The following is an 18,042-nucleotide window of genomic DNA, read 5'->3' on the forward strand; positions in this document are numbered from 1 at the left end:
AAAGGTAATTGAAATTTGTGAAGTAAATTATTTTACTTCAAATCTTGTTTGTCCAAACACATTCAATGTGTATCCTAATATGCATGCAATAATTAAGTGTACAGGGCATAATAGATAAGCCAGGAATTAATGGTTCCTTGTCTTGAAAATGTGTTGATAGAATCTAGAGACTAACGTACAGTTGGACTATGATCCCTTTATTTTATTTGAAACTCAATGGAGTAGTAATCGTGAGATTGAGCACCAAAACCACTTACCATTTTAAGCAGTAAAGAAAACGATATTTTATGGTCAACACTTAAAAGTATAAGTTGTATTTCATTCACCTTTTGATTTCCCAACTGTCAATACCAATTGGAAAACCTTGAAAGTTGATCCCATGTTGTTTTGACTACCTATTTCCTGTATCATTACTTCATTCACCTATTACCTGTTTCTTCTTCTTTTTTTTTTTTCCAAATCACTAACAGCATCCAACATATGCAAAAATTTAGTGAGACATTCAAATTACAAAGGGCATTCGTGTTTAAAAAAATAAATAATTTTAGATACCTAAATTATGAAGCTAGAGTGATACAGAATGAAGATTCCCAGCTTCAAGAATTCCTTGTCTGTATCATACACTGATATATTGAGTTATAGTGATTCATTCGGATGGAAGATATATAGGAGCATCAACGTTATCTTTATTTATATTATTTTCTTAGATATGTTATATCTATTGATTTCAGATCTATATGTATATATGTCATGCTTGTTTAATGTATTTTCTGCCATTAATACAGATTTATTTGAATGAAATGATCTTTTCTAACAAAAAAAAAAAATATTCCTTGTCTGTATTGCCTTTGCTTTTCACGCTTCCATTACCGCATCATATAGTCTTGGCGCTTATTTGTTTTGGTTATCATTTTTATCCTGTCTACGTGATTTTGTATGTAATATGCAAAAAGGCATTAGTACACAAGTTATTACATCATGTAGACTTCTGATTAGGGATGGCAATGGGGCGGGGGTTCCTTCCCCCATCCCCCGCCCCATTGTCAAATAACTCCCCCCGTCTCCCGCCCCATCCCCCGTCCCTTGCCCCCCGTCCCCCGCCCCGCCCCTGCCCCATTTCCCCCGCGGTTCCCCACGAGAAAAGAAATTAACTTATCATAAAATGTTCATTTACAATAATTCACTGAATTTTTTATTAAGTTGCACTTGATTGCCCCTCTATGTATATCTGACTTTTCAGTTACCAGCCCATCTCCTGACCGAAATATATCATTTGGAGTTATTTCAGCATTATACATATATCCATGGCTATCTTTTTTTTATAATACTAAAATTTTTAACCATTTAATTACCGTAAAACGAGTATTAGTACATAAGATGCCAAAGATTCATATCCAAAACTACAACATAAATTTACAATAATATAGAGCTTTTCCCATTAAGTAATAGCATTCACAGGTCTCCTGAACTAATTAGCTAAAGATGACCCCCATCATAATAAGTTATATCCATGGCTATCTAAAAGGATTGAACAACTCAGAAATTTATGCACACAAAAGCCTAGTACATGAAGCAAAAAAAAATCAGAAGCAAGCCTATACGAAAAGCAAAACTCTCCTCGTATGTCCAAGCATTTTTGAGAACTAACAGGAGAAAGGAAGAATTCCCAAACACTAACCAAAAATACCTTGAACAGTTAGGGGTTTTGTTACTTTTGTATATTTATATATATATATTTTATACGGGGGACGGGGCGGGGGATGGGGCGGGTGTATGTTGCCCCATCCCCCGCCCCGTTTTAAGGTGGGGGTAAATATTTTGCCCCCGCCCCGCTCCATTTGTACCCCCGCGGGTGCCCGCCCCCATTGCCATCCCTACTTCTGATGAGTTAGAACAGGAAGCCTTCGCAGTATTAAGTATCCAAAAATAAAATGCCTACTCATTCAAAAAAAAAAAAAAGAATTGCTTGATAAGTAAATCAAACTAGATGTTACTGAAATTTCTTATATTGCAACTAGTTTTCAATATTCTAATGAATAAATCTTACATACACTGACAGTACATACACTATTACGGTTGGATGTATGGCACATGAGCAAAATTTGGATTGTAATTTTAAATTTAGATGAATTGTCATATATCCAATGGCAATGATGTATATACTGTCAGTATATAAAAGATTAATCATATTCTAATTAGCAAAACAACGAAAAATAAGGAAAAATACCCAAAACCAAACTTAATTTATATTGAATGGGGGGACCTCTGGTGAAATACAAAGCCAGAGAATATGAAAAAAAAATGAATATAATTTGCGAATTTTTTTTTAGTGGGTAAAAGACTGCACAAATTGTAAGCTCGTAAATTGCGGAATTTCAATATCAAAGATCAAATATTAGGTAATCGCTGGAGTATCTTTGAATATCCATGTATTTCTTAGAATTTATTTTCCTATTTTATTGTTGCTTGTTAGATCATGTTACCCCAAGACTTCTTGCTATGATCCTTATTCGATAATAATCAGAACACCACTTCAGGCATCCTAACCTAAAGTACTTTACTCACGTGCTATTATTTGATAGAGACAAATCAATTATTTGATAGAAACCTTTAAGCATTTCACTACCATTTATTCCATTAACTTAAATTACGTAAACAGCCATAGACAATCTCAGATAACAGGAATGATATTCTATATTTAAATTCTTTTCTTAATTTAACCGTTTGGAAAAATATTTATCACAAAATACTTGCATTGAATTGTTAAAATAATTAAACCTATACATTTTTAAGAAAGTGGACATTAAGGGTTCTAATCCCCCTTCTCTCGCTTTGCTTTTTAAATCCCACTTTTCGTCTTTTTCCTCATAGGATAAGAAAAAAGGTGGACAACTCTTCCAACAAGGAAACTTTACTTTAGAGATAATCCATTAATTTTTTTTTTGTTGGACAACTTGTAGTCATATTAGTGTAATGAATTATGTAATATTATTTGTTTGTTTAAAATTATAATCAAGTTACTTATAAGAGCACACGCACACACATATTCATACATACATATATTGACATTCTACAAATTACTAGGAATAAAATTTTTCCAAAATCTAGTATCTAAAACAAAAATATTGCCTTTGGTCATTGGGGGCATATTTGCAAATTAGTATAGTAGAATTTATTTTTTTTAAAAAAAAACCTATATTCTTACTAAGGCCTACACATTTGTGTGCCATTATGATTTTATGACTAATGAGTCTATATTCTTCTGTTTCCACTATGTTTTGCCTTGGAAAAATGCGAATGTGAATGATGAAACATCATCCACTATCAAATGTTGTTTCTAGTTTGCTCTTGTGCCATTCCATTTTGAGTGAAAATGATCAATGACTTTTTCAATGCATTTATTTGTTTGTTAAATAACAATTAATGCATCTCAAAGTAAATAAAGTTAAATGCTTTCCACCACTAATTCCAACATTTATGCTGATGATATATTATTTGACAACTTAGACGAGCTTTTTAGATATAGGGTGAAATACAGAAAAGACCCTTGTGGTTAAGCTAACCTATAAAAAAAGTCCCCTATAGTTTTAAATCATACATTTTAGGTCCTTATGGTTTGAACTAATAAGAAATAGTGACGGAAATCTTCAAAAGTAACGGGAGCGGATGAAATGACACAATTATCCTAAGATATATATATATATATATATATATATATATATAAGCAAAAAATCCTTCTAACAACTATCTTGGTTAAGCAAACCTACGCAAAAACCCCATAATTAAGTCAATTTTCCAAAAAAAAGCCTCCTATGGTTACTAGTTGCCACCATCACTCTTCATTTTTTGCTGTCATCCTCTTTTCCATCAGCAACTTGCTCCTCTTCCTCAGTGGCGGAACCAGGACCTTAGGGTTAGGAAGGTCAATTTTCGGCATCATATCAAATATAATCATAGTAAATTTACAATAAAAAAGTGCTTATGTTAAACATACTTTCTTTTAAGTCAATTAGTCTTTGACATCTAATTTATGCTATTATACAGTGGTAGTTTAGTAACATCAAAAGAGTTTTTTTTTGGATTTATATCAATAATTAACCTTAATTAGATCTAACACTTTTGTGAAGCTTAAGAATTAAGAATTCTTAATTTATTAAAGGTAGCCAATGTAAATAAGAAAGACACACTAAAAATTTTAGTGGGGACAATATAGATAAAAAAGAGAATTTCAAAAATATTGAGGGGCCAAGTTGAGAAGAATAAAAATTTTAAATATTTTAGGGGGGACAAATAAAGGTGTAACCATCACAATTTCAAATTAGTTTAAACCACAAGGTATCAGAGTGTATGTTTTGAAACTATAGGGGCTTTTCTATAGTTTCGCTTAACCACATGGATATTTTTGCATTTTACCCCTTAAGGGTATAATAGGTATATCAGTTGAAAATCTTTTTGTTTCTAGGACAAATAGTCACAAAAATGGTGCATGTACCTCAAACCCGTTAATTCAGATGATTTTTGTTACTTTTTCAAATTAGTTCAAATCATAAAAATACCAGAGTGTATGTTTTAAAACTATAGGGGATTTTTTAGTAGATCCGCTTAATTAGAGGAGGTTTTTTTTAAAAAAAATTTACCCTTAAATATATTCTCATTGTCTAACTATAAAGTGTTTCAGAATTATGATGTTTTACTGTAATTGCTTAACAGAAATTTTAGAAACAAAATAAGTACTAAAAATAACGATACCCTTTAAACAAAAAAAAAAGAATATTCATAATGTAAAAATTTTTTGCAAGTCTAAGTACCTACCTATATTTTCGAATTACAGAGAATGATATCTTTGAATCTAGACAGGTGTACCTGCATTTCTCGTTTGCATTACACTTGCATTTAATTCCAACATAGACAAAAGAGGAAGGAAGATTAAAAAAAAACTTATTCCTCTAATTTTGTTAGTAAATTTTTATCGCACTCCACTTTTTTTTAGTCGCACTCCTACCATTTATTTTATCATATTGTTTAATAAATGAAAACTATATGATAGATATGATAGTGGGAATATGATTAATAAAAAGTAGAGTATCATTAACATCTCTCATTTAGTATAGCAGAAAAATTTTATATTTTTCGTGAACATATTTTTAATCACTTTTTTATCTGACATACATTAAATTACTATAGTATATTTTTCTACCAAAATTTCTAAAAATAGCAATCCAATCAAGACCCTTGGCCTACAACAATTTCTAAATATATAGGGTATGTACCCTTTACTCTACTTTCGGGGCAATGAACTATAAACACAATATGACACTAACCAGTGCACTGAGTTGGACTTTTGTTAGTTGTCCGAAGTCCAGAGAAAGTGCCACTTGCCATAATTGCTGATTGATCAAGTCCAGTTATATATTATATTTATGGAGATGGTCAAAACTACTTAATTCCTGTACTTTTCAACTCGTTATCAGGACATTATAGATCAAGAAACGGCCACAACTAAATAGCTACAAACTTCGGTTTCCAATATCCCACATCGCCTGGGGGGTCAAGGGGATGGGTAGTTAAGCTCCTGGGTCATCGTCAAAAGTTGCCGGCTTTTGACGATTGGTTTGGGACTCAGTTTATTTACGCTTCTCTTCTCTGTCTCCTCTGCCCATGATTACATCTGGTAGACTTTTGTTTTTTGTTTTTTTTTTTGTTGAGGGACGGGGGGGTGGGGTGGGTGTTCTTAATTCATTTCTTCTACAAAATTTTCTCTCTTTGATATTTTATTGTTCTTGTTTTCTTGTGGAGGTTTTCATGACATTTGTTTAGAGCATGGAAATCCCTACGTTTTCAATGAAATAATGAAAGGTATGACGGGCGAAAATAATAAACCTTAATAGCAATAGGAGAACAAAAGATAATAGTAATTATTTAATTTCATAATATATGTATTATAATATTTTTAACTATGATTAGTTTTGTGGCATGTATCTCCATTGAATTATTAATCAACATTTATTTTCTAAGTTTTTTTTGAGGGAGCATTTCCTAAGGTTTCAACTACTTTAGTGCTTAGGAAATATTCTGTCTTCTCTATTATGTGGAATTCTATTCTCATTAACTTCCTCCAATTTCAAATTCTTCTTTCCAACTTGTTTCCTTCTTGAAGGAAATAAACAATGAAGTTTTATTTTTTCTTTTTAATTGGAAGGTCTTGAATTTACGAATTACGATGCCTTAAAAAAACTTCCTTAAAAAAAACTTTCTATTAACGATTCTTCTCATATTACTATCTAACCCAACCCTGTGCTTATAAACAATGAAATTGGAAATATAATAGAAGAATAAATGAAAAATACATTGGAACCATTAGAAAGGAGCCTCTAGATAAATTATATCACCCAAACACGATAAAAGAAAACAAAAGTAGAAACAAATAATCTTCACGAATTTATGAAAGAACATGCTTGAATATGCCTCCTAATTTATCCATTTTATGCCCATTTCTCCACAAGAAGATAACATACCAAAACATTGTGATGTAAAGATTTTCCTAATAAAACATAAATTTACTAAAAATTCTCATTTGTTCTTATTTTTTTAAATTTGTTATAAGTGACCATGTGTTATCCAACGTGGAAGTAGAAAATTTTTCTATAAGAAAAAAGAAAAAAGAAAAGAAAGATGCAATAACCAATATATATATATTTGTTTGCAGATTCTTTCCCTGCCGTCCCGACTCCCAACAAACTCAAGAAAATATTACAGTTGTTATGGTTGAATTTCAAATCCAAATAAAACTGCCTTTCCTTGTTTGCTGCTGTGGACTTTTCCCATCTCTCTCTCTGTCTCTCTCTCTCTCTCTGGACACAGTCTGTGATTCCAAGTGTGCGAGCAAATCCTGACAATCCCAGGTGAAACTTTCTCACACTTTTCTTTTTCAGATCTTTCATTTTTTTTCTTTATTGTAGATTCGATTGTTTTGATATTTTCAGTGCATCATCATTTCATTCATGTTGGTGAATGATCTTTGGAGGGCCATTCATGAATTCAATAAACTTCTGATTGATATTTGTTAGCTGTTTTTTTGTCTTACTTTGAATTTGTAATTTGGATGGAATCATTTGTCCAAACTTTCAATTATTTGAAAAGGGTTCATGTCCAATGATAATTGTAAGTTAGAAAAATGTTTCTTCTTTAGTTTATCTGGGATTTGCTGGTTTTGATTCAAGAAATGAATTCTCAAAAAGATTGGATTGTTTATTACCTATGTACTAAGAGATAGACATTTTCCAGGTTGTTGACAAGGACTAACTTGGTTCATGATAGTGGCCTGTTAAGAGAGCAATGAGCTACCGTCAATCAGCCCCTGGGAGACCAACTTCAGGTATGATATAATTCTTTCTGAAGTTTCATTCAAGTGTGGTTATGTGGATTAGTGCAGTTTTACACCTGATGTTTGATGCTATGTACATTCAGTTTCTTATCTTCTGATTGTGACACTTTAAGTCTCTTCAGTTTATAGTTTATGCTAATCGAGGACAAGTAAGAGCTAACTTCATGCATATTAGTCACCGGTGTTCTGTTTATATAGCTTAGCTGCCGGTTCCCCTTAAATGGCAAAGTTCAAAAAAAGTTTTCACGTGAATGTGTTGAAACGCATTGGCGGAAACTAAAAGTCCTAAACACTCAGGGACCAAAGCTAAAAGTTCATTCTTTTAATTAGTTCTTTTGTGCGTCTATATGGAATTTGAGACCTCTGTTTTACTTCTGGTTTCGCCCATAGAGGAGTGACTCGATGAGCTCATATTAGCTGAAATTGCAATTTTTTTTTACCGTGCACAAAATTTGACATTTGAATCTTGCATATCAGATTTAAAGATCTTTTGCTTATATTGTTGCTTTATTGCAATTCGACATTTAGGTGTTGCTACTTGCTTTCAATTTTTTAATTTTGATGTTGTGTTCTTGAATTTTGTTTACTTTTTCCAGAATATAACCTGGATCTTAAAATCCTTTTGGATTCAGTAAGATCAAAGGGGGTAAGGTGTGATATGTTGGGAAGTTTCAAAGTGAAATTTTACCTTGATCTAGAGCGGAATCTGATAATAATTCACTTTGGGCAGAACTTTCACTACTTTTAGCCATTTTTGTGTCATACTAGTCTAGCCATCCTACCGTGAAGTTAGACATGCTAACAGTAGCCCTTGGATGATCAAATGTAAAGGCCTGACCTATACCGGTCATGCAGAGTTTTTATTTTTACTTCCTCGGCCAGGATTTATATAACTTTGGATCATGTTTTGCCTTATTGGGGACAAGTTTTTGGCTCAAGGCTTGTGATTTCATCTTTGTTGACTCGACAGGTAAACGAAGATTAAACGACCTTTTGCTTCAAAGAGATAATCGTGTTTGTGCAGATTGTTCCGCTCCTGACCCTAAATGGGCGTAAGTCTTTGCAGCTAGATACCTTCAATTTCTGGTAGTTACTACAGTACTAATTTTTTCGGCTTGCAAATATTAGGTGTAATAAAGTTTATCCGATATTTGCACCTTATATATTTCATTTTACATATTACCCGTTAGCTTGTGTTCTAATTTGTTTTCATCTTTTTTGCTCATGTTCATCCTTTTATCTTACTATGCTGTGAAGAAGTTATAGTTGCACGCAACAAAGAGTAGGTTTGCCTGTGAGAGCAGTGACATCTTCATTTTTCCTAAAACTCCATTGCTTTTCTGTGCAGTTAATGATTGTCTATAGTCTTTGAAATGAAAGTCAACATGCTTACAGCCTTGTGACTAAAATCCTAGATCCCATTGCCCAAAACCAAAGTTATTTTAACTTGTGTACTTACACATGAACTGAAGATAACAGAGGCTCTAAAATAAAAGTCAGCATGATTGCTGTCTCGTTGCTTATCTTGTTTAAGTACATAGGGAGAAAGAATTGATCTTTGATCACATTGTCCAGAACCTATAATTTCTATTCAGCAATTTGAACTTCTGGTGCCTGATATGATGGTGTCATACCCATTATCGTTTTATATGTAAAGGGAGAGGAAGGAGTGCGGTGTAAACTTTTTTGGTCACTTTTTGTTTTTCCTTATTTATCCTCCCACTAAAATGCTAATTGGCAGAAACCTCCAATTAACTGCCAATAATTCTATTTCCTTTTTTGTTTAACAACACACCAAAAAAAAAAAATCGCACTACACAACCTAATAAAAGCTTTTAATAATTGCTTATTGTTTTTCCTTATAATTGTTCTTTTAATTTGCACACACATAGGGTGTGCATTTCCCACTAGTATGTAATTATACAGCCATTTTTTTCTTTGGGAAAAAATGTAATTTGAAGTTTCTTCTGCTGGAATAATCTTGGTACACTGCATCTTTTTACCTCTCTTTATCGCTATTGTCGTCTTCATTTTATTTTCCCAGCTAGAGATATGTGTTAAATTCTCTACTCCACAGTATCTTTGGCTGAAGTTAACCTCATGATTTTTGGATGTTTTTTCTCCTAGCTGCAAATGGATGTGGCCTTGGTCAAAGTAATGATCATACTTAATCTCAGAGATTCTCCTTTACTGGGAACAAGGAATCTGTTGAGGCTTTGTTTTATGTGTGTTCTCTTTTGTTTCCAAAATAATTTCATTTTGGCACGAATTTGTTTGCTTCGAAATGCCATAAATCCTCAACTAGACTGGTGAAAATCAATTTTCCTAGGTGGCCTGAATTTTGGCATAAGCATGTCATAGTTTTGCTTCCCAGTTCAAAAGTAGGTACTTGACTAACAGTATTAGTATGACCACACCAGATTAACAAATCTAGCTTTTCCCCCAAGGAAGGGGGATGTCATTCAGCTGAATGGCTTCAAGGTTGTTCTTATGTTTTAGATGGAACCTCGGAGTGTTAAATGCTAAATGTTTTAGGATCTTAATATCAACTGTAGAACAGTATACTTTTGTTTGAAGCCACATGTGATTCATGTGCCTAGGATAGAGGTCCCTATCCATCTCCAATTGGAGAATGTCATGGCAGCAACCCCAATAACATATTCGTAATGGTTATAGACTTCTAGTATTATAGATTGGACAGGGTAACCTAGTCTGAATAAACTTATTCGGCTCTCCAATTTAGCATCCCACTTTTATGATTGGCTTACACCTTTTATGTCAAAACTAGCAATTAAGACGAATCTATGGACCAACTTTTACCGGTTCTTCTTGACCAGTTTTTTTCCAGACAAAATTAATCCAATGGTATCTGGTAACAAAAGTAACCTAGCAGAGCACGCTAAATTTTTTCTCGGTTATATGAGTCTAATTATTTAGAGATTTTCCTATCCGTTTTGTTTGTGTTCTCCTTTCCACGGATATTCAGATTGTATAATGACTTTTCAGGTCGGCCAATATTGGAGTTTTCATATGCTTGAAGTGCTGTGGTGTTCACAGGAGCCTTGGTTCACATATCTCAAAGGTAATTGCTCTTGATACATTTCTTTTCCTCCTCTCTGGAGACAGATAATATATAAAAAGCTCAACCGTGATACACTAGAAACATCCCAAAATGTTCAGTTGTGCACGAAAACAAACACCTCCTGAAACCAGACAACGTGAGATATCGAGTGAATGTCTTTTGGAGAAAAGTCACTTTTTGTTGTTTGTTATAATATATTCAATGATCCAACTAGTTAATGCTAAAAGAGGCTTGACAAATGAATCTGTTTATCAATTAAAAGGGGAAGGTTTTCAGCTCTGAGATTGGTTGTTTTCAGTCTCCTTTTTTTTTTTTCCCAAAAACGAGTATCTTAATTGCTAGCATGATTGGCTACATAGTGGTACCAAGTTGGATGTACAGTTCTAAAGTCCTATATTTTGAAAAATTTGTGATATTCTGGTCATTAATTTACTGTCTAAGGTTTTCCCATTGCTCCAAGAGTAATGGTCCTAGTAAATCTTCCTCACTGATTTTGATGGAAATATTTAGACGTAATGCCATGTCAAAAGTAAAAAGGGCTACGAAACATGGTAATCACAGATGGCAGGAAGACCATAAAAAGGTTCTGATTCTTCTTCAGGAGTAGGTTAAGTTTCACTCTTGCTACTTGGTTTTGCAATTTTACTTAAATCAATTTTCATGGATGCCAAGAAAGGATCCTCTTTCTTTTTGGTTGGAGATACACTGTTTAAGTAACAGCCTCTGGAAAGCTTCATTTGGTCACTTCCACAGATGTAATTTTTCTGGAACAATAATCAATCAAGAAAATAATTACCTGATTCTCTTTAAATCACTTTTGTCCAAGCTATTTTATAAAACATTACATAGAGGTTTACATGGTTTGTTTTATGACCAAAAAACTCCCTTGAGAGTAACAAATAAATAATGAACTTCCTTTGGACAAAGTTTGAGCTGAATAAAACTTCTGAATAAAGCTTCAGAAGCCATTTGTGTGATGAATTTTTTCCTTAGGTTGAAAACAGTGGTTTGGGTCTTTTTCTTTCATAGCTTAGTCTCTTGTCAAACAGGAATACTAACAGATCTTTGGTCTGTCAAAGCTTTAAATCTCTCTGACTATCACATGCAGGTTTTATCCGTGACCTTAGATGAATGGTCTGATGACGAAATTGAGTCGATGATTGAGGTTGGAGGAAATGCTTCTGCAAATTCTATCTATGAAGCTTATATTCCTGAAGGAATCTCAAAGCCTGGACCAGATGCCACCCATGATGCACGTTCAAAATTCATTAGGTTAGGGAATATTTAAAGATATCAATTTGTATTTACTATCTATTTATTGAAGCCTTTTTTCATGTTAATTCAAGATATTTTGGTGATACCAGCTGGAGAACCCTTTTTGTTTCTCAACTGATATGAACTTGGTCTGGCTCTTAAATGTTTTATTTATTTATTTATTTATTTTATAGTTGTTTAGCTAGATTACTCTGATTAGATCTACAAATAGATAAAAACAGTTGACACATGGAGGCAACGTTTCTGCTGGGCACTTCATTTTTTTTTTTAATTTTCATTTTTCTCTCAATTTTGTAGGTCTAAGTATGAACGTCAAGAATTTCTGAAACCGAGTTTGCGTATCTTGTCAGCTCCAAAGTCGAGCTCTCTCCAAACAAGTCTTTCCAGAAAGATTATGTCTACCTTCAGAAGTGCAAGTTCATCACATGCCTCAGTAGGTTTTCCTAACTTGGTCGATGTGTCGATTTTTGTCCATCTAATATCTAAACTAGAATGGATTTCTAAAGCTAATGAAGTATTAGTAATGCTGCAAGTGCAACTTACTTGATGATCTCTTTCTTCTTGACATACTATTGTTGATGAAAAAGCTTTCTTTCATCCTGCCTAAATGTAATTGTGCCTTGAATAGCATTTACCATCTAAAGGTTTGGATCAGAAACAATTTCTGTTCCTCTCACATTGGTGTTTCTGCTTAAATATTTGCAAAGGAAAATTGAAATTTTTGATATGATTAGAAAGAACCTATAGTTTTTTATGCGTAAAAGTTGCAAATGACAAATGACTGCAGTTGTTCTTCTAAATGCTTCTGAAAAATATTAAGAAAGTTAACGATTTGTACATCAAAGTCACTCGAGATTGCATGATGGTAGTTGAAGCTTTATGTATGAATATAACGTTCTTAACATAAAAAGTATACTCTGCAACTTGATATGGATCGTTTGGCAGCCAAACCTTTTAGCTCGTATTTGTTCTAATTGAAAGTGGATGATTCAGAAGCTGTCATAGGACTACCATAAAGCACATTCTTATTGGTTTTAGTTTGTGAACACTTTCAATATTCTTCTTGTTTCCAGAATTATCTTCTTTGCCGTTTTATTTTAGATATTGCAATCAAGGCACAGTAACACTTTCCTATCAATTTTCATAAGATGATCATTCACACAATATGAAATAAGAATGTAACATTTCTTGGATTAATAAATCATGACATGATAAATTGTGGTTAAATTCTTATTTTATTTTGTGAAAGTTATGAGCAGATTATGAGCTCTTTGGAGTTAATTTTAGTTCATTAATGTATTATGGGCAAATCATATTCTGTCAATCTTGCGAATTTTTGGTCTACAGTCTCGGAATTTCGGTTTAATATTTGGCAAGGTATCGACGATGCCATTTTGAAGTAAGTGGATAATGAGTCTACTGGCAATTCTGGTCCTTAAAACTTGCACTGTCTGAAAACAAATTGGTTAACCAAAATGCATTGGAAACCTTGTTTATGTTCTATTGACATTCTCCCAAGTTTACAATCTCTTGTTTACCTCTTTTGTTATACTTGTATCCTTGGATGTGTTGTTTCTTGTAATTTGTACTGCATGAAGGGAGGGAGGGAGGGAGGGAGGGAGAGAGAGAGAGAGAGAGAGTGCAGAAACAGGAGAGGTGTGAGAGATAAAGGGATAGAGAAAGTTTGCAAGTATAGTTCTATTTCTCTTCCAGCTCAGTTAAGTTGGACATGACAACATTGGAATTGAACAAAAAGACACCAAAAGGTTGTGCACACAAATTTTTAATTTGGATTTAGTACTTTTTATTTTATTTTATTTTATTTTTTTAACATTCGTTGGATCTGAATGGAAAAAATTAACCATTCCATACTATTTCTAACTTTTTTTCTCATGAATTGGATCAAAATAATGAATGTTTATAGCTAGCATATCAAACACATCTGACTTCTCTAACAGGAACTTGGTCCAAATATTTTAGCTTATTAAGGGCTTTCTCATTCTTCTTCGTTTCTTAAACAAATGCAATCGGTGTGCCATTGCTAGTTGCAAATGTCAGGGTATAGTATTATCCAGATGAAGTATATGATAATTATGTTTTAAATTCTTCAAATTATCCGAGGTGCAAGATAATTATTCTTTAATCTTTTACATGGTCCCTTTCTAGTTACTAATGCTATAGAGATTTACCAAATTAAAAGTGGCAATTCGATTAAGGTAAGTACTTTGAAATTTTGGAATCTTTTAATCACTATTAGAGATTGTCAGGATATAGAATAGTAACCATTAGAGTGCTGACTGCAATCTAATGGTTTATGTGACCACTGCCTTTGTTGTAGCATTTGTGAGTGACAACATTCCTCTTTCATGTCCATAGTGGTTCAGAAGGATGCTTTCCTTTTGTGTTTTTTTTCCCCTATTTCCACCCCATGAAAAAGAATACATGTTAGTTCAGTTGAAAGTTAATATCTAATGGTTCTCTTTATAGTCAACCTGTGAACAGGATTCAAGTGGTCTGCCTTTTGGTGGTTTGTGTGACACTAATCTGCAGCTGATATTGAGTGTGTGACAGGAAGGTATGGTGGAGTTTATTGGGATGTTGAAGATTAAGGTAGTCAAAGGCACAAATTTAGCTATCCGAGATATGCTGTCAAGTGATCCATATGTTGTCCTGACTCTTGGACAACAGGTTGGTTGCTCTCTGTTCCTTTTGGATTTTTGTGACTGAAGAATATCATGTTAAAGCTTGTGAGTGTTTCCAGACTATTCAATGTATGATCATGCAGTAGTTTATCCCATTTCATTATGATATCACAGAATGTGTTGTACTTAATGTTGCAACTTGTCTGGATCAGACAATCTTGTTTATTCCTTGCTACTTGATGAATATGATGGTGCCAATTTCTTACTTGTATACATATATTTTTGGAAGGAAATAAAAGCGATGGTTCTTTACTATATTTTCATTTAGAATACAGTGTATGTTCGATTTCTGAAAAAGTCAGATGCTAAATGCTTTTTTCTTTTTTTCTTTTCCTCCCAATGTTTTCTGTGATTGATAATGCACTTATCACCTCAGATCTTAAGGGTATTCTTTTACCGTTTCAATTTTGTCTTTTGGTTAATAGAAGGCTCAAACAGCTGTTGTAAAGAGCAACTTGAATCCAGTTTGGAATGAGGAACTCATGCTTTCTGTTCCTCAAAATTATGGAGCTGTAAAGATGGTAATACTTATGCTTGCCTCTCTCTCTCTCTCTCCCGCTCCCTCCCTCCCTCATTGTTATACCTTTTTTCTACTGTACAGCTTCAAATGGTATACAAATATCATAAATTTACTTTATTTACAAAATTCCTATAAATCTTCTTTCAACTCCATATATATTTTCAAATATCATAAATTACTTTATTTACTTTTGTTTCTTGCTGTTTTGTGCTGCTTATATTTCTGGGAAAGGTCTGTAGTAAGGTGGCTTAATTTCCTTCAAGCTGTCTGTCATTGTTCTTCAAGTTACTAGTCATGCGTGCGTCACATGATTGTTTTTTCAATGCTCTTATTCTCTCAAACTCATGAATCATTGTACATGTACATTGAAGTTGTTTCCAATTCAGTTCATTCTGAAAGTGGGACATTTGTTCTGGAGTTTGATAGAAAGGGATGCATATCAGGCAGAATTTGTTGACAATGGAGTTATAATTCCTTCTCAAAGTCCATGTGGCCACTAGACCATACTTGTTGCCCATGTTTTGCCGCCATTATGTCTATTGTTATTATTGTTCGATGAGGTGGAATGTATGTGAACAGGCAGATGATGTACATTTTTATACTTCCACGTGCTTATTCTTTAAAAATAGTTTGTATTCCCGCTCTTAAGCTGATGTTCTAAGTGTGTAAATAAATTTCTCTGCCATTTGTATGTAAATAAACTTTTCTGCCATTAGTTGCTTTATCTTTATGACACTTCCCATACAACTTGTGCAAAGAAGCCTTATTACATTTGCTGATGACATCTGAGTGTTAGTTTTTATAATTTCCATTTAAGCGGTAAGAATAACTTCAATTGTTTATCCAGGTCAAAAGTGAAAAATAATGAAATTAGTGTGGTTGTGTTAAAGGATGAGTGAGCAGCGAAAAACTGTGTTTAAATAGGGTCATTAAATCGAATAAAAATAGGAAAGTTGTGATAAGGAATTGGTCTCTGGTGTCTTAATTCTTCCAGCAAGGGTTTTTCGCTTTATCTTGTCATTTGTTCATTCCATTATTTTTTACTTACATTTTTTTTCTGCTTTGTGACTGCAGCAAGTGTATGATCATGATACATTTTCTGCTGATGACATAATGGGGGAAGCTGAAATTGATATCCAGCCAATGATAACCTCTGCAATGGCATTTGGAGATGCTGGGATGTTTCAAAACATGCAGATTGGGAAATGGCTGAAATCAAATGACAATGCTCTGATAGAAGATAGCACTGTAAACATAATTGACGGAAAGGTGAAACAAGCTGTATCACTCAAGCTGCAGAATGTAGAATCTGGGGAAATAGAACTAGAACTAGAGTGGATTCCGCTTGATCAATAGGTGTACATAATTTATTCTCTCCTGTTTGCATTCCAAAATGAACATACAGTAACGAATCACTTTTTGTTCAGAAATACACCATGAACACTTTGTATTTGTTGTATCTTGACTTTAAGTTTTGATCCTGGAAATATTTTAGAAAGTTCTTTTCATAAGCGGATCAAACAAGGACAGCATGTTCAATTTGAGCTCATACTGGCAAATAAAACATCTAATTCAACTGTTAATTTTCCACTTTGTCTTCAAGTATAATAAAGTGTTCAAATTGTGTTTCTGTACTGATAATATGTTGAAGTGTGCTATCATGGATTTTATGGTAGGAACCATTGAGACATCAAGAACTTGCTAAATACATGAGAAAACAAGCACTGTAATACAATCTTAGTTCAGGCAAGTTACTTGAAGCATATTGCAGATGATATGACATGGATTACATTCACATTATGGGGCTAATACCTACTATTGCATATATGACTCTCTCCTGATTTATTCATACATTTTTAGCTTTTCATGATGGCTTATTTTGGTTTGTATGAGATAGCATGTGGATACTATGTTATTAGTTTATGAGATGCCTCTGGATTCAGGCATATATGATAGATGGGAGAATATAATTATTTTGACAAATAGTTGTAGATAAGTGAATTTTATGGTGTACTGAATACACAATTAGTTCTACAAATACTTGTACAAACGTGAAATCTTAGCCTGCATTTGAGTACACAGTTCCACAAATAAGTGTACACACTTGGAACTTTTCAAAAGATGTGAGTGGTGACTTTCAGTCTGGTTGTTCTTGTTATATTTCATCCTTGACTTATTGTCATTCTTTGCCCATGAATTCTTGTTGAGAAATTAGTTGCAGACCGGTATTGTACTGGAATTTGACATGCCTCATGATGATTGTTTGTTGCAGAAATTTCCATGGTGAGTACAAATAGGATAAGCTTCCATTTTAGTGTTCATTAATGAAAGTGTCAAATATTTTAAGTTGAGCAAAATTTTGTATAAGGTGACCACTTTCTTCTGTGTAGGAGTTGTGTGCTTTTACCAATAGAAGGCGTGATGTCTGGATTCAAGAGTTTTTCAAAAATTAGTTTTTTAAATATTATTAAAATTTTTTAAAAGTACTCTAGAAGATACTTTAAAAAGTAATCTAAATTTTTTTTAATGTCTAAAAAATATCCCAATATATATTTTAAAAACTCTTCTACTCTTAAATATCCCAAAATATTTTCTAAAAATATCCCAAAATATACTATAAAAACTCTGCTACAGTAAAATTTTACAAAATACTTCCAAAAACAGCTAATCCTACAATGAACTTTGATCCGTCCAAACTCACTTATTAATAAGTGAATTTTAACTCACTCATTAATAAGTGAATTTTAGTATGCAATGAACTTTGAATCGATTTAGATAACTGATTCAATTAAACTGATTTGATTGGTAGGTGATGAGTTGACTCGTATTACCGATTTACACTTGAAAATAATTACATATTAAATTCAATTTTTGGAGAATGTTAAGCAAATAAATTTAAATTTCTTATCAATCCTACAACAATAAAATGTCATTATTCCTTGTCAAACAACATTCAGAAAAAAAAAACTTCAAACAAGTCATAAATGTACATTTCAAATTGTTCCAATTACTAGAGATTCCAGTCTATATATCATGTTTAGCCGTAAAGATCACAAAATGCCAAAACATGTGACACTAA

The 18,042-nt window shown here is 33.0% G+C and overlaps 1 protein-coding gene across 1 annotated transcript; it reads left to right on the top strand.

Annotated features, from left to right (window-relative positions):
- Positions 1–6,729: 6,729 nt before the first annotated feature.
- On the top strand, positions 6,730–16,546 carry LOC113783865 (ADP-ribosylation factor GTPase-activating protein AGD12-like). The gene is made up of 9 exons (XM_027330110.1): positions 6,730–6,902; positions 7,285–7,375; positions 8,355–8,436; positions 10,391–10,466; positions 11,575–11,738; positions 12,039–12,174; positions 14,313–14,429; positions 14,869–14,964; positions 16,038–16,546. The coding sequence occupies exons 2-9, from the start codon at positions 7,336–7,338 to the stop codon at positions 16,317–16,319; spliced, it is 993 nt and encodes a 330-aa protein (XP_027185911.1). The 5' UTR covers positions 6,730–6,902; positions 7,285–7,335; the 3' UTR covers positions 16,320–16,546.
- Positions 16,547–18,042: the final 1,496 nt, after the last annotated feature.

The sequence above is a fragment of the Coffea eugenioides genome, chromosome 9, assembly GCF_003713205.1.
Source record: "Coffea eugenioides isolate CCC68of chromosome 9, Ceug_1.0, whole genome shotgun sequence".
Lineage (NCBI taxonomy): Eukaryota > Viridiplantae > Streptophyta > Magnoliopsida > Gentianales > Rubiaceae > Coffea > Coffea eugenioides.